At 41.8% G+C, this 24237-nt stretch overlaps 2 protein-coding genes across 5 annotated transcripts; one reads left to right on the top strand and one right to left on the bottom strand.

The window, feature by feature from the left end:
• Window positions 1–36: 36 nt before the first annotated feature.
• Window positions 37–2626, top strand: LOC146490765 (small ribosomal subunit protein eS27-like). Of its 2 annotated transcripts, none has more exons than XM_085150806.1 (4): window positions 37–255; window positions 944–1052; window positions 1141–1251; window positions 1344–2626. In XM_085150806.1, the coding sequence occupies exons 1-4, from the start codon at window positions 250–252 to the stop codon at window positions 1370–1372; spliced, it is 255 nt and encodes an 84-aa protein (XP_085006932.1). In that variant the 5' UTR covers window positions 37–249; the 3' UTR covers window positions 1373–2626. The 2 variants fall into 2 exon arrangements, with proteins under 2 accessions (XP_085006932.1, XP_085006931.1); XM_085150805.1 differs by lacking the exon at window positions 37–255 and adding an exon at window positions 312–831.
• Window positions 1659–22996, bottom strand: tpm4a (tropomyosin 4a). Of its 3 annotated transcripts, none has more exons than XM_085150800.1 (9): window positions 22646–22996; window positions 20398–20523; window positions 6539–6672; window positions 6304–6421; window positions 6143–6213; window positions 5956–6031; window positions 4913–4975; window positions 4611–4680; window positions 1659–2873 (listed from the first exon to the last, which is right to left on the bottom strand). In XM_085150800.1, exons 1-9 carry the CDS (start codon window positions 22757–22759, stop codon window positions 2791–2793), a joined length of 855 nt encoding a protein of 284 aa, XP_085006926.1. In that variant the 5' UTR covers window positions 22760–22996; the 3' UTR covers window positions 1659–2790. The 3 variants fall into 3 exon arrangements, with proteins under 3 accessions (XP_085006926.1, XP_085006928.1, XP_085006927.1); XM_085150801.1 differs by lacking the exon at window positions 1659–2873 and adding an exon at window positions 3506–3711; XM_085150802.1 differs by lacking the exons at window positions 20398–20523; window positions 22646–22996 and adding an exon at window positions 14055–14644.
• Window positions 22997–24237: the final 1241 nt, after the last annotated feature.

The following is a 24237-nucleotide window of genomic DNA, read 5'->3' as shown; positions in this document are numbered from 1 at the left end:
TAAAGCAGACCTTTTCCAGTACACTTTCCATTCTCTGCTGTTTGTCTGTTAAACACGTATTGTGCATTCAGCACGGACCTACTTAGCAAGTATCTGTTGCCCCTCCCTTACACGAAGACTCCGCCTACTCGATTCTTATAACTCAGACCTACACCAAACTACAGGTGGATTTAGTGACGAGCATAGCGGGCTTAGTTTGCTTTATCATTTATTTACATTTGACGAGAAAACCGGACGATCTGAGTAAAAATGTCTGTAAGTGAAAATCTTTTTATAATTTTTAGATTTGACTGTTTTTGTTAGAAATATTAGAAAGTAGAACAATTCTGACTGACAGAAAGATGCTTTAATAGTATTTTGTGAACTAAGAAATACAACATTGTACTGAATTTTAAAAAGAGTAGCAATAAAGTGAGTAATATTTTTTTAACTCTTGTAATATTGAACTTGTAGCAACATGTTATATACTGTTATCTGGTCATTGTTCTTGTACTGTATGAATGATGCTTGGGCTTGTCTGGACATGTTGCTCCTCTAACTAGCAATTCATTCTTCAGACTGTAGGGGGCATACAGCTATAAAACATATTGCGGTACATCTATTAAGACAATCCTGTCTTCTTCTTTCACCCCAGCGGATCATCCGTCTTCATCTCACCCTATCCCCATCATCTTCCACTGTCACCTTTATCCAGCATATCCAATATTCAGCCTCTTCTCCAATTTCCAAACCAGTTAACCTGAGCTGTACAAATTTCTGTCAGCTATGCCTCCTGTCTTTTTGTTAGTGCTGTCTCCAAACCATACATCACAGCAGTTTTACCATGATCTTGTAAATAATCATTTTCATATTCTTATCCCTCCATTAACCCCATCCTGTCAGTAGCAGAACAATTGAATAGTTCATGTTTAAAAAAAAAAAAACGCTCTGCCTTTTCTTGCAGCTGGCTAAGGATCTGATGCACCCAGGTTTTGCCGAGGAGAGGCGGCGGCATAAGAAGAAGAGGCTGGTGCAGAATCCAAACTCTTACTTCATGGATGTTAAATGCATGGGTAGGAATTTTGGCTCATGGTGCAAAGTTTTAGGATTTATTTTTAGTTATGTGTGGCAAGCTCTAATTGATCTGCAAATGCTCACCAGGGTGTTACAGGATCACCACCATCTTCAGCCATGCCCAGACAGTGGTGCCCTGTGCAGGCTGCTCTGTAATCCTTTGTAGGCCACGAGGGGGGAAATGCAGACTGACAGCAGGTAAGTACAATGCCAAAAACAGTAGCTTTGAATAAGATTCTCCTAATTTGCTTGCAAGACGTTACTGAAATGTTTGACATTTCTCCCTCTAGGCTGCGCCTTCAGAAAGAAACAGACATGAACAGTAACGAACCTGGAACAATGCAGCAGAAATGCCCAAGGATAATCGAGGCTGAGCGATGCCATGTTGCAAATCCTCAGCAAATAGAGAAATTGCCTCTATTTATCTAAATGAGTACGATTTTACCCCCGTGTGGGGCTGAATGAGACAAAATCATCTGAATGCATGTACACTCCAAAGCAGATTGACATAATGAAGCACTTTGCTGTAAAGACAATGTCATTACTTCTTCTGCATGAGTAAAATGCAACAATCAAATTTGCAAAAAACTTCCGACAAGTCATGATTTCTGTAAAACATTTTAATAGGTTGACATGGTTGGGGGTGGGGGTGGGTGAATGAAGTATTTCATAACAGTCTCAACCAAATGTGAGGCACTCTCAGTGGCTCTGACATGAGATGAAACCACGATGACCATCACAAAAAATAAAATTAAAATTAAAAACATTTCATGAATTGTCTGTGTTGTGTGTGTTCTTTGGTTTTGAGAGTTCCTCTGGCAAAAAGGAGTGGTGTAAATGAAACAAAACCCAAGAAAAAAAAATACAACTTCTCACATTACCTAACATTATTCTACTATATACAATAAGTTTCCATGGTTGATAAAACTTGACTGAGCTTCCAGTGGTTTGGGGTTTAGCTCACTCATATTGTAAATATTGGCTACACAATGGCATATTGTTGGTAATGATGCATTAGGTATCAGTGGTCAGGTCAAGCATTTAAGTGTTCAGAACGTCCGCATCAGGTTCAACACCTTGGCCAAAGAGGCATTACGTTATAATTAAATGTAAAGAAGTCTGAATCACCGAGCCTTGCTATCAGGTCATCTGTTCACGTGACTGTTGTGTTGTTCTAACACAAAAACAGACTGAGACGAGCACAGATCTGTCAAATATCTGTTAATTTGCAACCGCTGGAGATAAAATGGAAAAATAATAAGAAAAAAAATGTTGACTAACTTCAAATTACCACTAGGTGGCGCTTAAAAGCCACACAAGACTGAGCAAACCCCTATGCCATATGTAGCCTATGTATTAAAAATAATCAGAAGTGTAATGTATGTGCACATAATGTGTAAAATTAAGTCTGTGTAAGAGGTTGAGTGACCAAATCTGAGGTTTCTTTGGACAAATTTAGTGCCAGTTCTTTGTAAGTGGTCAAAAACAAATTTCTACAAGAACATCTGTAGGTTTAAAAAAAAAAAAAAAAGTAGCAGTGGATTCAAAAAATCTTTATAAAAAAAAAAGAAAAGTTGTGCTTGGGGAAAAAAAAAAAAAAAAAAAAAGGACAAGCATTAAGTTAATCCCCCTTTAGGTGGGGAATGAAGATTTTACAGCTCGAAAGGTGGAATGGAGTCGAACGTTTAATGGAATGTTAATGACGACCTCATCCTCTCCAGCTTCCTCTGTGTGTGTTTATAAGCTGTTCAGCTCCTGCAGGGTCTGGTCCAGGACTTGGTGCATGCCCAGATTCTCCTCTTTGGCATGTGATAGTTTCTCTGGGGAGAAGAAGAAGAAATATGACACGGTGAACCCTCAATCACCAGTTAGCAGTGCTCGCTCATTTCATGCCACTGTAATCTCTTTGTGAGGTTTGTCACACAGCACCCCTTTTTTAAAGACTGCACAAAGGTCGGTGTTACTGGGCAGATGTTTTGCATAACTAGTTTGGTTAAGTTGTGCCACATGCAAAAATAAAAATCAACCACTATTGAGTACCTTTCATGCATAAACTGCTGGAAGACTGTTAGTGGGATCATACAGGATGGACTTTTTAAAGGACTCGTTTGCTGCACAGTGAAGTCATTCGTATATCCCACCTTGTGGAAATGGCATTAAGATCTATGCATACTTTATGGACATACAAATCAGAAACCACCAAAGCGTGTAGATTAAAACCCAGGTGACTGCAAACTATTAATCCACACTAAAACCAGAAATGCTCACCTTTGTAAAACTGATATTCAGATGAACGCGTAGAGTAACAACTAATCATAAAATACACTGTTAATAACCTAATAAGAAAATCATAGTAACCTATATAGTTAGCTGAGACTGCATCAAACAGTTCATAATTTTCTTACACACTGGCAACGAACAAACAAAAAAACAACAGACAAAAGCTGCAAACTAGGAAAGAAAACGAGCTTTAATGAATTATGTTTTGCATAGTGAGATGAGCAGAGGCACATACGATCAGAGGAGATGAACATTTAGAGGCACAGCAGACAGAGAGAAAGAGCGAAACATGTCTCTACAGAGACGTCATGTCATTGAGGGCATGGTCCAGCTCCTCGCTAATGGCCTTGTACTTCAGCTTCTGAGCATACAACTCATCTGGACGCCAGAGGTCGACAAGAAGCAGAGGCAGGTGCCAACGACAGCAGCGACACAAGCAAGAGGAAAGCAGGACGAGAGCGAGAGACAGATGGAGGCAAAGAGCAGAGGGAGAAAGGAAGAGACAAAAAAATAGGTCAGCCTTTTTAAAGATGCAGAAATGCTTGGAAGAAAGAATGATGAATACCTAATTATGCTCAAAGCTCTTCACGTTTGTTTTGGTTTTTTGCTGGGGGAGCTTTGAGCATTTAAGACTTTTGTGAAAGTCTCATAAAACTGATCCTATAAATCCATGAACTCAGCTGCCTGTGGTTCAACAACTGAACGATCCTGACCTAAAAACAAAAATATGAGCACATTCTGTCCTCTTTGCTGCCGCTGCAGCTTCGTGGCTGACATGGAATACTTGTCCTTCAGTAACAAGGGGCTTTTATTAGCCTGTCTTAGTGAAATAGTTTCCATACATTTGGTTCCTGTGGAAAATTCTCTTTTCCACAGGAAAAAAAATTCCAGTGATGCTGAAATAGGACACCTCTTCTAGAACTCAGGCCAAAACTCAGGTGAGTGATTTTGCAACTGTGTATGAAGATGTGCTCGTAGTTCATCACCATTTAATGAAACTGAACGCATCTTTGCAGGTTCACTTAAAGCTAGCAGACAACATGATTTGGGCTCTGGGCGGCTGTGGCTACAATGTAGCCATCACCAGTGTGTGAATGTGTGTGTGAATGGGTGGATGACTGGATATGTAAAGTGCTTTGGGGTCCTTAGGGACTAGTAAAGCACTATATAAATACAGGCCATTTACCATTTACATGTTCTGTTAAAAAAGAAAAAGATTTTGGGCCACAGATGCTGCAAATCCCCCAAAAACCTCAATATGAATGTGACTCTCGTACCTTCCAGGTCGTCGATGCTCTTTTCCAGTTTGGCAACTGTCCTCTCGGCAAACTCTGCACGGGTTTCAGCCTGGGAGGAATTCAGACAAAGCATGTCAAAACAAACTGATGAGCGCCAACAAACACATCCATCATGAAAGACTGCAACAGGAGAGCTTTTCAGCCAGCCTTGCTAAGCTTATGGAAATGTCACGTTTAACATTTTAGCGATAGGGGGGAAAAATGCTACAAATGTCTCTGAATGACTGGATTATTCTCACTATTATAATTTTATTCTCAACTCTGTGAAAACACCATCTCACCTCCTTCAGTTTGTCAGTCAGAACTTTGATCTCCTCTTCGTACTTGTCTTCTTTTTCTGAGTACTGGTGACAAACGGAGAGGCAAAGAAACAGCATTAGCTCACACTTAGCAAACGTGCACACAATGGGAGCACAAAACGGCACCATCCCAGGATTATTATTGCTTTGAGAGCTCATGGCGCCACTCCCTCGCTGGCACGTAACAGGAAAGGTGTTGGCCTGTCCTGGGAACAAGTTCTGCTGTTACGCTAACCACTGCAGGTCTGTTTTTAAAAAAAAGCCATGCCATATTTGCTAAAGACAAGTTGTCATGAGGTAAACCTGGCATGCTGTTGCACTGCATGTCTGTGCACGGGCGGGAATGAAGCAGACACATTTCTGAGTGCGGCAGGTTTCTACTGGCTGCTTATATACACACCTGAAACACCTTACGTAGCCAGTAACACCACTCATACACACATAAAAAAGAAAAAAAAAGCCTCAGTGGCTAATTTGTCATGCGGTAGATAAGTTGGTGTGCAAACATATATTTAAACAGCTGCATATCAAAGGAGTTCAGGTGCCGAGCTCCCTTATATAATAGCTTGAGGGTAAAATAAATGGTTTTAAGGAGAGCCTGATGATACAGTTATAATGGAGGTAGTATGAAACAGTCCTTTGCCATGTGGTCTCCCTCTCTGAGGACAGCTCACCCAAATTACGGTGCACCGAGCCATGAGTAAAGCCCTAATGATAGGATTGTGTGTGCATGGTGCCAGACTTAGTGTTCAGTATATATATTTAGTTTTTCTGTTTGTGTTTGTGAAAGACAATGAAAGCAACTGCCTAAAGTTTTAGTTTGTTTTGTCATATTATTCGATTTTCACAAATCACATTGATGCATTTTGACAGGAAACCTTTTTTTCCTCCTTTACTGGATAAAATCAGATTTTTTTTTTCTATATTTGGAAGATTCTTGTTTGGAAAAACATCACCAATCTCCAGAAAGCCAAAGCAGAATTATTACTTCTTAACGTGTCAATGCATTTCTGTCCGTCTTGTACCTTCTCAGACTGGGCTTCTAAGGACTTCAGGTTGTTGGTCACATTTTTCAGCTCCTCCTCTAGGTCACTGGCTTTACTGCAAGGAGAATCCCACGCATACTTTGTTTTAATCCGAGAGCCGCACAAGAGACCATGCATCTGTATGTGAGTCAATGAATTTATGCATTTGTGCGCTTATTGCATTTACCATTCTGAGAGCTCGGCCCTCTCCTCAGCTCTCTCCAGCTCGCCCTCCAAGATCACCAGTTTACGAGCCACCTGAGACAGAAAAAGAGAAATATTTTAAACTCAAACGATCTGAATAAGGGAATTTCTCTCTTGCACTTAAGCAGTCACTGTCAGAATCACCTCCTCGTATTTGCGGTCGGCCTCCTCTGCGATGTGTTTGGCCTCCTTCAGCTGCATCTCCTGAATCTCCATCTTCTCCTCATCCTTCATCGCTCGGTTCTCAATCACCTTCATTCCTCTGGGATGACAGGACACGGCGTGAGGAGAGGACAGACTTGCTTTTGTGAAAGTCAGGTGAACTAGATAACACATGTTCTTTTTCTCCACTTGTGTCTAACGCGAATAAGAAACTGACCTCTCGCTCTCATCTGCAGCCTTCTCTGCCTCCTCCAGTTTCTGCAGCGCTGTGGCCAGTCTCTCCTGGGCACGGTCCAGCTCCTCCTCCACCAGCTGGATCCTACGGTTAAGAGCTGCTACCTCACCCTCTGCCTGCAAAGGAAAATTTTAAAAAACAGGAAGAACTTAAGTCATGCATTTATTCAACTTTAAGTCACCCGAAGTTGTCTGCCGTCCTCCATCATAAAACAGGAAGAGAAGGAAATGACACAACGACAGAAGTCGGGGAAAAGAACTTGTCACCCTGTTTTCAGCAACTGTTGCAACAAAAATCAGTGAATATCCAAACCAACCAGAAGGACGTAATTTTAAAAGTAAAAGGGAATAAAAATTAACATCTTGTAGATTTACTTTTTTGGATTAATGGAATAAGAATGACCTATTAAGGAATTAAGCAAGGGACAGGATATGGTGATGTCCTGTCTACACTTCCCTAACAACTACTGTTATCAGGAGGTTGAATCTCTGTCTTTTTTTGAACTTAAGTTCCTCATCCAACAAATTGATGCATCACTTTAAAACCAAACCACATCTATTATGAACAAAAGTCCAAAAACTGAACTCAAGTGTTGCATATTTCACCACATGAAACACTTTTTTTAAAGCTGTCAATGGAAGAGCAGCTATACAGTCACACAGTACAATGCCTACCCAGAACTCTGATAAAAATATTTAAATACAGCCACCTGAATATAATCATGGTGCTATGACGACAGGGAAATATTCACCCTTATCATTCATATCCTAATCCTCACTAACAAAGTGAATCCAAACAAAGGCTGCAAGTGAGTGAGTGGGTGAGTGAGGGGGAGACGGTGTAATCTACTCTGTGTGCTCTCTGGGGTCACTCGGGTTTCTCAAATCAAAATGTGACGGTTAAAATGTGAAATGGAGGCAGCTGGAGGTCGTTGGGAGATTCGTCCATAAAAGCAGGGCCCAACTGTAACCGTCTTTAATGAGAACATGCTGCATCTGGCTGGAAAGTGTAATTCCTAACAACGTAGCAGGACGTCTGAGCGAAACATTTAGACAAACTCAATTTCCGGTGATGTTCAAGCCACAACTGGGCAAAGAAGGGAGAACGAATGGGCTTCTGCTCGTCTGCCCTCGATAAACAAAAAGCCAGAAAGAGGAAAAAAGAAAGCAAACAGACAACTACGCAAGAATTTCCTCTGTTGGTCGGGTAGTTTATCCAACAATCATCTCCTTGGGAGTTGCATTCAAAGTAAAAACAGGACTTCAGTCTTAGCATAACACAAAGAACCTGCTGTTAAAATGAAAGTTCACAACCACACCGATAAGTGCTGAACCATTCACTGAAACCCGGAGTACTCACACAAGTTTATTATGTTTACAACCTCGCAGGCTGTATTCTCTGCTCTGATGAGGGCAGCAGTTAGTAGGTCAGTGACTCATTAGCCAGTTTTTCAGTCCAGCAATCGCTCTGATCAACCGTCAGTGTCTCCACCATTCAGCTTACAGGCAGAGGAGTCATTCTGCGCAGAAATTGGTGACTGAAAGTCACAAATAGAAAATGAGATGACTGATAAGAAGGACCAATGCAAAGAAAAGAAAAACAGAGGTTAAATATACTGAGAATATCTAGGGCAGACTTCCATTCTCTCATAAACTCGATATGTTCAGGAAATCCAAGCATGATGGCACCGGCTTCGTTCTCATTTTTAGTATTTTCTCCATCTTGCATCCATCTAATCTCCGCCTGGTGACCCGCCACTCCCTCCGCCGGTCGTCTGTGTGTTTTTTCTCCACCCTCTTCTTCATCCTCTCCCAGGTCCTCCCCTGCTGCACAGAAACCTCACGGGGGAGGCCACCCATACGAGACAGGAAATGTCTGCCTAACTATCGCTGACGTGTCTCCAAACCGCCGGCACTTGACAGACGTTGAAAACCGAACCTGACACGGAATGAATGAAAAATCACAAATCGCTCAGAACATCTTGAAATCTCATCAGCAGCGTCGCTCGCACAGGTCTGCATCCATCGACGCCACATCTGGCTGCCCAGAAACGTTACCTAGCATTCAACTGCAACCTGAAATAACAGATATTGGTACTTCCTGTGTCCTGAATGGAGCAATGGTCAGCTACGTTAGCGCACCAGCTGCTGTAATGCGCTTCCAGACACGCACACGCTCTGCAAACATGCAAACAGACACTCTTATTGCACCAATCTCTGCCTCTCTCAAACATACACACACATAATTACCAACTATCCAGTCTCCTACCCAGTAAACTGCGTTCAAGTATCAAAACAGACAAACATAAAAACCTCAGCTAACACCGGTATGGTGACAGTGACAGAAATGTGTGCAACCTGGTGCCTTATCTGCCATCTGCTCATAGCAAAAAAGGCAGGGAGTGGGGGAGCCCCATGCAGACACAGACACCCTTGTGTCAGGTTTAAAAGGGAAAAAAAAATGAATGCATTTACAGGTTATCTCATGCTTCTAATTGACTGAGCTGTGAACAAAGAAGAGCCTTTCCTGTAAATCCTGAATGCACAGTTTTAGCCACAGACTCTTCTGCAGCTTTAGAAAATCATTTAACCTTGGCCGGTGCAGCCACAAGCCCAGCAGCAACAGCCTTTGAGCAAACACGCTGTCAAAACAATGTTAGCATAAATGCCAAGAAACAAGAAGTAAGGTTAACGACGAGCTTTCGCTACTCATCATATAGCAAATGAGGATCTTGAAAAAAGGTGACAGGAAGTACGCTGCCCAACATCCTTTCATTTCCTCCCTTTGATTGTTCTTTCTTTCACTGCTCCGTCTGTCTCTCTGGCCATGCCCCTTCCTTCAGCACCCACTTTTCATTCTTTGGCTGCCAGGGACGCACCCTGCCTTATATGGTAAAACAAACTATGGAGAATGTTTGTGGTGGAGTATCAGGAAGCCTGAGGCAACAACCACACAGACTTTAAAAGATACCGGGACACAAGTAGCTGCTCTGTTGTCACTGTAAGTTAATATGTCACCAGCTTTCTAAGTCAGGAATGGAGCTTTACTGCTCAGTGCAACCAACAAGCTGCAAGATTCCTAAAGCTTTAGCTCAACATTTCGGGAACTAAATTCTAGTGTAAGATTTAAAGAAATAAAAATAAAAACCACTGTTAACAGGTTCAAAACACAAAACTTTGGGCTGACAAAATAGTTACCAGCTACAGTGGAGACTATGGATAAGCTGCGGATTTAAAAAGCCTCACTGCCATCATTCCCAGCCAATAAATAATGTGTTAATTAGAGCTTAGATGGGCTGATTTCAGCGGATTACACTGAATGACTGCCATAGTTTCATTTTATTGTGCAGCAAGAAAGCAGTGCAAGATGTTCCAAGACATTAAGCTACCTTTTTAACAGACACCGCATTAGTAAGTGGCACAGACTACGGTACTACTGATGGCATGGAGTGATTCATCTGTCTTAGTTGAGGTTAGCGCACTCGAAGTGAGGCTGCAGACTGCTGGGAGTGACTTAAGAAATACCTGAGTGTATTACATATCTTAGAGACAGCATCAAGGACAAGTGAAAGAGGGATCTAATTACTGGCTGATTTCAGGGCAGTGGGCTAATGAGCTGCACAATGCTGTTGGGGTTCAGTGCAAGTTATTCCTGACTGCCTGCTGCTCTTAAAGTTACTCTGTGTTGGTTCGTGACAGAAAGAAAGTGTGTAATCATTCCCCACAAAGATCTGGCGTGCAAAGAAAGCTGCATAAAGTATAAGCCAGTCTGTCGTGAAGTATGCAAAAGACGGTTGTTAAACATTCAGACAAGCATCACAATGAGCTCCTTCAGCGCTAAACAATTTGAACAATTTGTCGCCATTTAAAAGCATGTACTCAGACTTTTAGGAGGATCTCGACTCTGGTCTGAGTCTTTAGCTCAGTGTGTCTAATCCTAACCAGAGGCTGATTGCAACCCATTTGTGAACCGCACCACCAGGAATCCGCAAACCATAAGAAAAAACACATTTTTCCAGCGTTGATACAATCTAACTTTCCAGATAAATATTAACAGGGTGATTTTTACCTGCAGGTCAAATATGAATCCCGGTAATCCCGAGTTTCCTTCAGGTTACCATTTCCACTCTGCATTCACAAGCAAACAGACTCGCTGAAGTGACTCACTTTCATGGACTCTAAAAGCAGTTCAAACACGACTTGGTGCCGTATACATGCTATTTAACGACATTACAGCAAATTCGCCTGTGCAAGGACTAACCGAACAAATGTAACCCACTCCTCGTTTGAATGAGAACCCTCAGCCTTGGCCTGCATAATCAGCAAAGCCACAAGCCACTTACATGGGAGTGTTCCCCAGGATGCCAGCGACTGCCAAAAAGTATCAACATGTGGCAGTTATATTTGGAAAGTTGAGCTATTCCCAGGGAGAAAGTCCAAAGAAAACAGTGAAATCAGGAAGTAATTCTTTCCACAGAACCTGCTGGAGACTCCTAGAGGCCCAGCAGAAAGCCTTAGCTGACCGCACAAAGCAACAAACGAACACCTTTAGCTCAGCAGATGAGTGTCGGGATGTCGTTTTTCACGATAAGCATTTTTTTGAATGGCTTCCTGCAATTTACTCTTGATATGAGATGCAAGTAAACAAAGACAGTTGCCATAAGCGTAGGAAGCAACTTCAGTGTCTAATTAAATGTTGTAGTGCAAAAAAAGACTGCAGACTTAGTGAAATAGTGTTAGTAACAGGACACTAAAGATGAAGTGGCACATCAATGTAGAAACACCAACTTCACCGCGCACAGTAATCTTCCTGTTGATCAGGGCTGGAGCCAGGGGACAGGAAGTGTTGGGAGTAGAAGCGCAGGAAGTGCTGGACCAGGGTCGGCAGCCGACATCCTGGGAGGGTCAGTCGGAGGGAGGGCGTGCGTGGGGATTCCTCAGTAAGAATTCCACTTCCCTTTTTATATTTATTTCTGTATTTCATCTTGCGTGTGGTGAAACACTGATCCTCACCACGGCAACTGTAAGTTGTCCTAACAACAGCCTCAATTTCAGAAAAGGAAGCAGATATTTTTTCCTCGTCTCTTTTTCTTTTTTTGGTCATGACTGATTGTTTAAACTAATCTTGTCGTTATTAAGAAGGAGAAGCACTCAAATTTGCTTCCATGTTCCAAAAACAACCAATCTGCTTCATCTGTGCTCTTCACAGGACTCCGAACACAGTCAAAAAGATCACCTCTGACCCGACTCTGCTGCGAAAACTGAACGAATTCATGTAGAGAAACAGTGGCTATAAACAAAAAGCATCACAAGCCTTTGACTACAACCTTAAATCATTACCGAGAGGTTAAGAAACATCCCCAGAAGCGTCAAAACCACAATAACATGAAGCAATTTTCTTTATCAGCGAGAGACGTAGCCAACGTTTTTGTACTCCCTCACACATTTTTAAAGAATGATTCATTACACGCGGCAAGGTTCTTGTTTTGATCTCCCCGCACTCAGAAGGATTTTCTGTGCCAACTCCAGGTTGTCCTAATTATTCACACATGGGACCGCACCAGCCTCGCCACACAGTTGCACCTCTCTGTTCGACTTTGAATGGAGGGACACGTGTGACATCAAACTGCTTGTGCACGTTTTTTTTTTTAATGCAGCATCCACTCTGAAGATAAGAGTTTAACCACACCCTCCCATTTCAGTGTAAACACACTATACAAGACATACTTATAAGTACAGGTCAATAACTATAAGTCCACCTCTGAAACCTCTCAAACTGGACGCTGGTATGTAAGCTGATAATGAATGACACCATAAAAACACTGGTAACAGATTACTGGGTCATCAGTTTTGAAATGCTGGACCAAACTGACCAATCAGTCTGCCTCGTATGCAATAAAAACATTTTTTTAACAATTAATTCCTTAAAAAAAAACAACCCTTTCAGCTCTTCGTTGACGTGAGACCACACATGCACCTTGATAGCAGATGTAGCTATACGGGGCATCCCCATATCGTTCATTCATTCATTCATTTACCATTTCTGTGTCAGTGTTTTGAAGTTCATGCTGCAGTTTGCACAAACACTGAACAGAAACACTTGTAAAGTACACAAAGCACCCACTGAACAACCACAAACTGCAACACAAACAAGCCAACTATGAAGCCAAACTTAAACCGATGCGGTATGCGAGTCCATACCAAAATAATTACCCACACGCCCAATGGTCAAATTAAAAAGGTGACCTGTTACCTAATAGCCATCCTGTAACAAAGGGCTTTGCCTTGCAGCAGGCCCAACTCCTTTCATCAGTTCAGCTGCCATATCTTTACCGCCACACCTTCCCCTCCCACTCTCCTCAAGTCTTTCTCATTGTCCTATCATTAAAATAACTCCTATGCAAAAAGTGTGGCACCGTGTGCCATAAAGCAGCACGTGAAACGAGTCAAAAACTGTTGCCTAACTGTGCTGCTAAGCGTTTTTCTCTCCCTCCCCTCCAGCCACTACCTTTTCTGCATGTGAAGCCATAAAACTCGGATGTGGGCACAGTCAAGAGACAGGCAGGTGACAGACCCGCCAATTACTCAATATATGAGTCACATCTGACACATTGAAGGCAATGGTTAAAGACGCTCAATTTGTGGAACTTAAGCAATGAGTAATTTCAGCCCAAGCTGAGCAAATAACCCAAACTTTACAGTTTAATGTAAAGAGGTGTGGAAAACAGCTTTCACAACTTTCAGTTGTTTCATTGTTCAACTTCACCAATTTACAGTTTGATTATAAAAAACTTAAAGGTGATCTCAACTGTTACTGTTGATTGATCAATGAAGCAGCTGATCTTTTACTTCTGGCTGAAAACAGCAACATTTTTAGAGCTACTCCTTTGTGTCCCTAATAACAGAGGAGGCACTCTTTAACTGTGCCCTGTATTTTCCGATCATTTGTGGAGGCCCTTGGGTCAGCCCTTCAACCAGACAGCTGCCGAGGGAAAACAGCCACCCTTGCCGAAGTGCCTTTGAGCAAATCAGAGCGTTAAAAAGTGAATTCCATTGAAATTCCATCAAAACATTGTCCCATTAACCTGCAAACCTAATGGAATCTGACTGAAAATATAGTCACAATTATAACACAATTAACACAAGAATTATTTGACTTTAAAAGAAATAAACTGGTCAGGCTAATAGATTCGCCACAATTTGCACAATCACTTCAACGCTGTCTACGTGGTCTAATCACTGTTTCACAGCGGCCTTCAAGTCACACGGAGCATGCGCGAAGAGCTGTAGGAATCCAAACTTTTTTTCGTTGCAGACCAACGCCTTGCATTGTGGCACATTCACGCCCGCCACCAGTGAATCAATGACATGAGACTAATAAGACTTTGTAGAGCCCGAGAGGCGAATACGAACAATTCAGTCCGTGTTTAATGATTATAATACATGTAAAATGGCGACAATAGAAAAAGCCACGACAATAGAGGAGTTGATTGTCTCACTTTTTCCCGGAGCTCCCGTTCACTGTCCAGCTCTCTCTGTAGGACCTGAGCCCGATCTTCTGCGTCGTCGGCCTGCTGCTGCAAACACTGAATCTTCCTCTTCACAGCATCCAGAGAGTTCACACCTGCCATTGTTTACTGTTTCCTTACTTAACTTAAGATTAAACGTAAAAAAAAATAAAACACAGTTAAGACTATGTATATGTTGTGCAAAAAACGAGGCCACTGATTCCTGCTTATTTGGTCTATTCAGAGTAGCTGAGTAACAGAAAAATAAGACTTTTGTTCGTTGATTTAAAAAAAAGAAAAACGAGAAAAATAGGCGTGAGTCCGGAGATAAAGTATGAGAAATGTAAAAGAGTCACTTAAGTGCAGCAAAAAGTTATATAACTAGGAAGCGTGAGTGTCCAGGTGTTCCTCGAGTGTTTCTTCTGGATTGTAGGAATGAAAAGTTCATGAGCGGCGCAGAAAGTGGTCCTCGGGAATGTAGGTAGCAGTTTTGGTCCGGACTCAGCTTCAGTTAGAGTTTGAGGAGCATACGGGATAAGCTGCGCGGTGAGAAGAGCTGAGAGCGCCAGACTGTGTGGCGGAGGAGGAGAGAGTGAGTGATTGGGTCGATGACGCCAAAGAGGGCGGGGCTTGAGAGTGAGCGAGCGTGTGTAAAAAGCTGATCCCTGTGACTGATGTGAGCGCTGCTGCGAGACTTTGAAAAGAAAAAGGAGAGCCAGGATGAATTACTTTCAGTCATTGTGAAGGCGCAGTGTCCATTGTTTAGTTGTCTCACACAAACTTGATGTGACAGTTAAATTTCCCCTGAGTTTGTACTGCCTCCAGTGAAGTGTGAATAATTTGAGTATTTCCTCTTTTAAAAACCCCCACACAATTATATTTCATTCTGTCATCGTGGACTACTGGTTAAAGTGCCGCTCTGCACATACTGTTCTAACTTCATGGTGGAAATCCAAATCTAAGCAGCAGCGATTAATGTGTTTTGGATGGCAACAGGTTATTTAACCTTAAACGACCACGTGGTCACAGAGAAGCTGTTGCTCCATTTCAGAGGGGTCAAACAACTGGCCTGAAAACAGCTAAGGAGAATGATTAAAACTAGTGAGGAAGAAACACTTATCAGTGACCCTCAATGGAAAAAAAAAGGCTTGTGTTTGCTATGGAGCATAAAGATAGGACAAATGTCACGTGGTCTGATGAGTCCAGATTTGTCTTCTTCCAGAATGATCAGTGGATCAGGCAGATAAAGTGATGCATCCACATGCATCTACTGTACAAGCCTGTGGGGGCAACACTAATGATCCGAGGCAGCTTTACCTGACCGGATCCAGGTTCAGTTAACATGCCCCCGAAAAACTGAGGTCACCTGACTACCTGAATACACTGAATCACCCAGACTTTCTATCAATTGATTTTTTTTTCTTCTCTGATGGCACAGGCATATTTCAAAATGGCATGCTAGGGTTAGTTGGGCTCAGACTGTGCAAGATTTTTATCCTTATTATTCTTGACATGAATATAGAGCAGGGGTAGACAACTCCAGGCCTCGAGTGCCGGTGTCCTGCAGGTTTTAGATATCACCCTGGGTCAGCACACCTGAATCAAATGATTAGTTCATTACCAGGCCGCTGGAGGACTTCATGAGATGTTGAGGAGGTAATTTAGCAATTTGAATCAGCTGTGTTGGATCAAGGACACAGCTAAAACCTGCAGGACACCGGCACTCGAGGCCTGGAGTTGCCTACCCTGATGTAGAGCAAGGGGCAACCTCTAGAGGTGAAGCTAGCAAAGTACCAAAAACGGCAATACCTTAAATGGCCACTTGAGGCTTGCTAAAAGCAGGTGAATTTAATTGGCTCAAATGTTCAAATACTAAACTTCACTGCAGAAATAAGCATGTTTAAAGCCAGATACTAAAGCGGGGTTTTTTTTGTTTTGTTTTTCCTTTTGTGACCCATTTTAATTAACTAAAGTGATGCACAACAAGGCCCATGGTCACACTGAGCAAACATGTGCCAGCTAGGTTGCTATACTATCTGCTAAATCCGATCTTACCTAATATGAGGAGGTCTCTGAAATAGACCTCTCAGCCATATTTGAGATGTTGGTGTGTTTTTTCAGCAATTTTAATGCAGTAATCAGACAAATAATATGGCAGTCTACAGATACACGCAGCTAACCCAGGTTGCTACTGCTAGCTGATAACCTATCTCTAGATCTTCTCGTCCATATACGGTCACTTCAAGCTCTAAAAAAAGGGAAAAAATGGTGAGACTTCTCACCAGGTCTGCACAAACCAATGGTTAAGATCACGATGGCTATATCCATCTTTTATTTACAGCATCTGGTCTCAAGTGACCACTTGTGTAATAGAATGTCACGCCCCTGCTCAATATGACAGTAAACACCTAGATTATTTCAGTGGGCAAAGACCAGAAATTGTAACTGGTGTGCTGGAATTTAAAAGAAGACGTCATAATAAGTATTCCTTGGTGTGTTGCAGGCCATTTAAACAGCCCAAGATGATTAGTGAACCTCTAATATATTTCTAAATCCTTTTCAAAATTTTCATTATGTCGAATAAGACACCACCGGTGCCCAAAGGAGTACACACACTGGTTTTGCTGAGGACATGTGATTACTTGTATGCTGCTTAAAGAATGTGGCCATATGTGGCCCCGGCACCCTCCAGATGTAGTCAGTTATCTTGGGTTGACACCCACACTAACCAGTAACCTAAACCACAGGCCAAAAAGAAAAAAAGGGGGTAGCTAATGTAGGAGTGCAAAAAAGTACTGCTGGTTCCAAAAACAAGACTCCGTTTTCAAATACTGAGCTTTCAGAGCATTAAGAAACATGTTTACAGCCTCATGCAAAAAAATAAGATTTCCCCATCTAAATCAACTCATGGGAGTCTAGTCTTTTTTGTAGTATCCTCATGGGTACTGGAGTTAGGGGTGTAACTTCTTTGATAGACAGGCATCCAGACACGGGCATCTCTAGCTGATATCTCTGGTTGGCCTCACATTCACTAACTCACTGAGCTCGACCCCTCCACTGTGTTTATGCTGTCGGTGCCATTTGGTGCATTATATTACAGCTTACTTGTGCTTACAGTATTTTATTACTTAGTTACCATTAATTAGCTGATATCTAGATTGTACAGCTTATGGACAGAAATTGATAGCCAAGCCTTAGCTGATAACTCAGCACTGCCCTTACATTAAGGATGGGAGGAAGTTCAACTAGCAGCAACATCTAAACATAGCCCACATGTATGTATGTATATATATATATATATATATATATATATATATATATATATATATATATATATATATATATATATATATATATATATAATTCCAACTTCTGACCTCTCAGTAAACCCGCAACTCTCTAAATAGAAACGTGTTAATGTTTGTCTTGAAGCAGAGAGCAAATAGAGAATACATAAACCACTTCCCTGCTGACTGATGATGTACATTGTGTGGGTGTAAATCAAATTTATTCTTCATTTTTCATGTTTCACTGCTTGCCCTGCCTGTGTTTACCCCCCATCGGCTCCTATTCACACGATCAGCCTGGGAGCTTGAATATGTCGGGCGGACGGGCAAGTAGGCCAGCAGATTTCAGCCGAGGCTCATCTCAGATTCAGTCCTGCTGTTCTCAACAAGAAGAACACGTCTCACAGTCTCGTGTGTTGATTGAGCTGCTCTCTCTCTGATTTGGCCCTTGCACCAGAAAAGCTGGAAGCATTGATTTCATTAGACACAGGAGTGTGGGCCTTTCTGTTTGCCTTAGCTACATTCCTCACATACCAGAGCCCCCCCTCTGCCTGTTCTCTGCTCTCTCCGCCCGGCTGACCAGCTTTGCCCTAAAACTGTGACTGTTGCTGCTGTGATTGGTGTAATCAATGCCTGTACCAAGACCACATGCGCTAACTTTACTTTTCACTGCACTATGTTTAAGTACTTAGATCTATAAGGATAGACTCTTCGTCTGGTGGCTTGAGCTAGCAATAAACAGCGATGACCTAAATATCAGCACGTCTGCTCTGGTGCCCTTTTTCATGAATCATAAACGGTTTGCTTGCAGGAGCTGCTGGCTCACTGCTCTGTTCTCCCAGTCGTTTCCAGGTTTCCAATTTTGGTCGGTGTGAATTCAGATGCATAATGACTTGACTGCTTCCTCTAATAAGCGACATGTGGAGGGGAATTCATGGAAGAGGAGCAGAGCAGACTTCATAATTCGATGTCACTCTGTGGTAAATCTAAAAAAAATGCCATAGTGGACGTCTATTTTTTAACACAACTCGCACTGCTTGAGTTCTCTTTCCAAACACTACAGGACACCCAAGAGTGATAGCTACAGGTCAGGCTCTGGGTTTTCAAGGGGCCCACTTGACCCAGTTTATATGTGAGGCTTCTCAGAACCATCCTGAGTTTATTTAATCACTGTGTGAGGATAAACCAGCATGTCTCAGCCCCTAGGTCTATGTCTATATAGCAGGCACTTCCCTTCTCTTTGTGTTTAGTGCAACATCACATTTCCCTGGGATATCCTCCACGAGGCTAAAACAATACCACATCTTAGTGGAAGGTGGGGGAGGTTTTTGCATGACTCTTCTCTCTCTGTGCTCACTTTGCTTCGTAATGCTGTGGTACTGCTTTCCCCCACTTTTTATTAAAATGCCATTTAACTGATAAACAGGTATACTGTAAACAGTATTGTATGCTTGGATATATGTGATTCCCCCTTCCACCCATACAAACACACAGTAACGGACACAAGCAAGCAAACACACAGCTGTGCTGCATGAATCACGACTGACAGATATACAACCGTGTGGTTTGTGGTGATGCCAATCTAAAATATGACCGCCTTTCCCAGATTGCAGCTGATTAGGCTCAGGAGAACTGCCAATTCCAATGTTCTGCTACATTTACCCAATTAACTGTTTCTGTCCACAAACAAGGAGATCCATATAGGATTTCTCAGTGGTGGTTACATTTATTTACATCTTTACATGAGAAAAAGGAAATACTCCAGAGCCAAAAAATGTTGCCATTGCAAGTTTGAGTTTAGTTAAAGGGGAAGTCTGTTTACAGCTTTGGGTCCAGCTGTGTCTCCATCATTTGGCTCTGACCGCAAGACTGCGAGTTTGACAATAAAGTAATTTGGTGGTGTGAAGTTAGAAATAAAAAAAGCTTATTTCACCGCCTCCTTAGTCATGCCTGAAGTTTGTGGGTTAAGCTACCTGAAGCTACAGCTAGAGGTTGAAATGCATTGTTGGATATGTAGGCGGTGTGCTTCTTAATGAAGAATTAAAAAAAACATAATAGCTTCCAAATGTTCAAATTAGTCAGCTTGGACATGAAATGCTATTAAACCAACTAAGTCGTTAGAACAAAGTCTGTTTGATGTGGGACTGCACTGATTTCCACTGATGTAAGAACAGCCCGAGTAATAGTGCTGCATTCACAGCGAGTGAGTGGTCGTCTTGTTCCCTGTCTCTTGTAAGTGCAATGCAGTGAGCTTACAAGAGGCAGGTTATTGACTAATTATCTCCCCTTGTGTCCTAGATGTGCCCATAACTTGCACATTCATGTATCAAACTGACTTTTAAATGCTACATAATTTATTTAATTAAAGTCTAAAAGCATCATAAATACTTAAAACATTTAAAATCCTTAAAGTGCCAAAAGTGAATTTAGGCATATAAACTGTTTTGTGTTGTTTGTTTTCATTTTAGTTATCGCCTTTAGTAAATTGTATTAGAACATATGAAGTGGCACAAAATGAAAAACTCTTATATTTTCTGCATGTTTGTCCCTTTGCTGTCATGATTGCAACATCTGCATGCAATTTGTTGTAAATGTCCCTCCTCATGTTTGTGTAACTGTAAATGTCAGAACATATGTCATGATGAGGCTTACAGTGTGTGTGTGTGTGTGTGTTTGGGTGAAGGGATTATAGTTTAACCGTGTGCTCATCTTTCAGGAGTGGCTGCACAGGAATGTAACTGTCTCTGAAGTGCTCCAAATCGTTCACCGCGGATCAAAGCAAAGCCACAGCTGGTGCCGGCTTAGAAAGAGTCCAGCTGTGGAAGAATGGTCCCTGGTTTTCAGTAGTGCCACAGTAATGTGTGCATGCCAGAGTCAGATGAAACAAGTGTTAACATCCTTTGTTCTTCTTTACGGGATTCAAGGATTCAGTGACTGTAATGGTCATGGTTATTTGGCAGTTTGAGTTCTAGTTTAACTTTGAGTAAAGTGTCCTGAAAATGAAGTGACACCGAACCCTCCTGTGTGTGTGCGTGCCGTTCACTCACATCTGCAGCTTTCTTCTCAGACAGTTCCAGTTTCTCCTGAGCGTCTTTCAGGCCCTCGGAGAATTTGTCCAGTTCATCCTCCGTCTGCTTCATCTTCTTCTGCAGATCCAGTAACTCCTCCTCCAGCTAAAACAAGGGATACTGTTAGTGCTGTAGGGAGTTTGACAGCACTTTTTTCATTTTAACTCAGTTTAGCATGAAAACCTTAGATGAACTTCTATTCTATTCTAGTATATTCTAGTGTAGTGTAGTCTGGCCTGGTGATGTATTGGATTGGATTCTATTCTGGTCTGGCCTGGTCCATTCTAGTCTCTGTTTTTTTCTGTTCTTAGATTCGATTTGATTTGATTTGATTTGATTCAATTCTATTCTAGTTTAGTGTGGTCTGGTCTGTTACGTTCTCTTGTGTTCTGTTCTATTCCATTCTGGTCTAGTCTATTCTAGTCTCTGTTCTGTTCTGTTCAGTGATTTGGTATTCTATTCTGGTGTATTCTATTCTATTTTATTCTATTCTATTCTGATGGAGTCTGGTGTGGTCTGTTATTCTATTCTATTATTTTCTATTCTATTCTATTCTGGTCTAGTCTATTCTAGTCTCTGTTCTGTTCTGTTCAGTGATTTGGTATTATATTCTGGTGTATTCTATTCTATTTTATTCTATTCTATTCTGATGGAGTCTGGTGTGGTCAGTTCTTCTATTCTATTCTTTTCTATTCTATTCTATTCTATTCTATTCTATTCTGGTGTAGTCTTTTCTATTCTATTCTGATGGAGTCTGGTGTGATCGGTTCGTCGATTCTTTTCTATTCTATTCTATTCTGATGGAGTCTAGTGAGGTCGGTTCTTCTATTCTATTCTATTCTGGTGTAGTCTTTTCTATTCTATTCTGATGGAGTCTGGTGTGGTCGGTTCTTCTATTCTATTCTATTCTATTTGCATTCGTCTGAGCACTGACACCATCATGTTTATTCTCACAGTTGAATGAACCTTTGCAAAGATATAATGATGAAACTTTTATCGAGTTAACAACTGCTGAGCAAAATGATGGTTGAAAGGAAACCAAGTTAAGCAACTGATAAAGCTGCGGTGGCTAATTTGCAAGCAGAACTATGTTTATGATGTTTGGAGAACATTTATTTAAATAGCATCACCCTCTCATGACAAGAACTCTGGTATGCGGTCTAATCTCTTTTCTCTTTCTCCCTTTTCTTCTCTCTCTCTCTCTCTCTCAGGGTTAGCTGTTCCCCCTAATCAGTGTTCCCCTCTGAGTCCATGAAGTACATCTGATAACCCTGCTGTGTCCCACACTGCCATTCTCTTCTGGGCTCTAAAAATACAGCTGTTATCAGCGAGAACACACAGACGCCTGGAACCATAAGTTTGTGTGTGTGTGCACGCATGCACGTGTGTCTAATCCTCCATTTGTGTGTCTATGCATGTCCATTTGCATGCTTATTAAGGGTCACACAGTCTCCATAATGGCTGTTCTTTAAAATAGGTCCTCTCTATAAAGCGGTTGAGGTGGACTTGTTTTCTTTCCCCAAAGACCAAATCCTGGTCCTGGGTGGTCTCATCACTTGTGTACCGATGGTGCTGACCAGTTCAAGTGAAGAGAAGTTCAAACTACTGTTTTCCTGCAGATCTCCTTAGTACAGCTTTGTTTAAAGAATAAAAAAGTAACGAGTGGAAACTGAAAGCAATGATTTGCACCTCATTTGATCCAAAGTCAGCAATTTAATAACTTCCAAACTTTCCTGGACCTGTGGTTGGATCATCTGTACTATGAGGCATTCCTCAGAAAAGAAAAAGAAAAAAAAGTTAAACTACTTCCTAAAATCTTTCCCAGCAAAGTAAACCAGTAAATTAACTGTGAGGAATGTAGAATAAATAAATGTAAGAACTGTTTACACACCATGTCCTTGTAGGTATGTCTGGTATGGTTTGAATGTCGTGATTAGTTTAAGAACTGGATAAAAAGAAAAGTCTTCAGAGAAAAGCACACTTACTGGGTGTGGACATTTCTTTTTTCATGAAAAACTGTTTTGAAATAAATTTCGCTTCAGAAGTTGCAACTAATCAGTAAATCTATAAGTAAACTATAAACTTAATCTATACATTTTTGCTTAATATACAGTTCTAGTTGCGTATTTCCAAAATCAGATCAATATCCCTAAAATATATCTAAAATATTTTCTCTATGCGCTGGAATCCCTTGTGATCCATCTCTTTCTTGCTCGGTCTTTCCCACCTGCTTGCATTTGTCCTCTGCCGCCTTCTTGTCTGTCTCTGCCTGCTCGGCCCGGTCGATGGCATTCTCCTTGTCCAGTTTCAGCATTTGCATCTTCTTCTTGATGGCCTCCATGGCGGCTGCTCGGCTGGATTTTCTCCCTCTGAGATGTTGAAACGCACCGTTAAAAGTTTGGGCTCTCGCTGAGATGTAGGAGATTCAGCCTCGCTTGCAGTGCAGGAGAAAGCTCGAGCTGAACAAAGCTGCAGAGAAAGCGAGAAAGCAAGAGAGGCAGAGACAGAAAAGGAGAGACAGATGGAAGGAGACAGAAAGAGCTGTGAACAGAGATGGAGAGTCAAGCCCTATAAGGATGGTTATTTAAACTTCAACAGAACCTGCCTCCAGTCTCCACTCACCACCCCTATCGCCATCCTCCTCCCATGTTTCCCCCTCCCTCCCTACATCCATCACTTTTCTCCATCCTCTCACTCTCTGCCCATTCCTCTCTTCATTCAGCCACTCACCACTCTGCGTCCACTCCATCCTTACTCCCTGGTTATCACTCTCTTAGACACACACTCCACCCTATCAAACCACCCATCCAAGCTCGCTCTCAGGAATGGTCTGACTGCTCTTCAGCCGTGGCCGATCTCCTTATTTGGGTTGCTATGTTTTCACAAAGAGACGGAGATCAGACGAGCAGGTCCTGTTTCCACATTTAACCCCCTGTCAATGGCTACAAGTCCTGCTGGCACACAGCATCTCGCACTCAAAGCCTTAGAGAGTGCGTATATAAGACAAACAGAGATAGACGGGCAAAGTAGAAGGAGACAGGTAGGAAAGGAGACTATAGAAAGGAAGTTTCCATGATGTGATCGCTCTATTAAGCCATTTAAAGTGAAGGTGTTGGCTTTTCCCAATTCATTACTGTGTCAAGAAGACTAAAACAGAATAGAGGCATTGATGTGGTCTGAAAGGAGACATAAAGGAAACTCGTATGGAAGACAGATGCAAAGATACTTGCATACTAGTTTGTGCCACAGTAGTACAGGGTAGTTTGATAATTCAGCCTTCACATGTTGCCTTTGTCAGAGTATCATAAAGCTGTTTTGGTTTTATAACTCTATGATAATTTCCCTGCTGCTCTTCTCCAAGTGTGATCATCTGCGTGACGATGGATTACGGCATGCTTTCTGAAACTTGAGCTCTGCATTCTGTGTACCTGATACTTCAGTTTGATGACTGAGGGACGAAATCAGACTGAGAGATTGTGCAAACAATGGAGACCAGTGTCCACATTTTATGAAATATGCAGAAAGATGGATGGCCCTGAAGAGAAAAGACCTGTATGAGTTTGTATTTGCAAGGACACATGTGCATATATTACCCAGGACTGGTTGGCTAATGTTAAACTAGTGGTTCACCAAGACTCGTTACACCAATAAAAGCTTTATTTTCATGTGTTCTGTAGATTTGTTTTTAATTATTTTCTTCATATTTGTCTGAATGATCCTTTTCTGTGGCTGCTTGTAAGTTCGGGTCCTCTTTTGGGGCCTTTACTGTTTCTGTTACATCTGCTCTCTTTTCAGCACTATATAGTTTGTTTTCTAAGT

Source organism: Neolamprologus multifasciatus, chromosome 23 (genome assembly GCF_963576455.1).
Source record: "Neolamprologus multifasciatus chromosome 23, fNeoMul1.2, whole genome shotgun sequence".
Taxonomy (NCBI): Eukaryota; Metazoa; Chordata; class Actinopteri; order Cichliformes; family Cichlidae; genus Neolamprologus; species Neolamprologus multifasciatus.
Note: the sequence above shows the minus strand (reverse complement) of the source record. Positions and strands in the feature narration are given on the sequence as shown.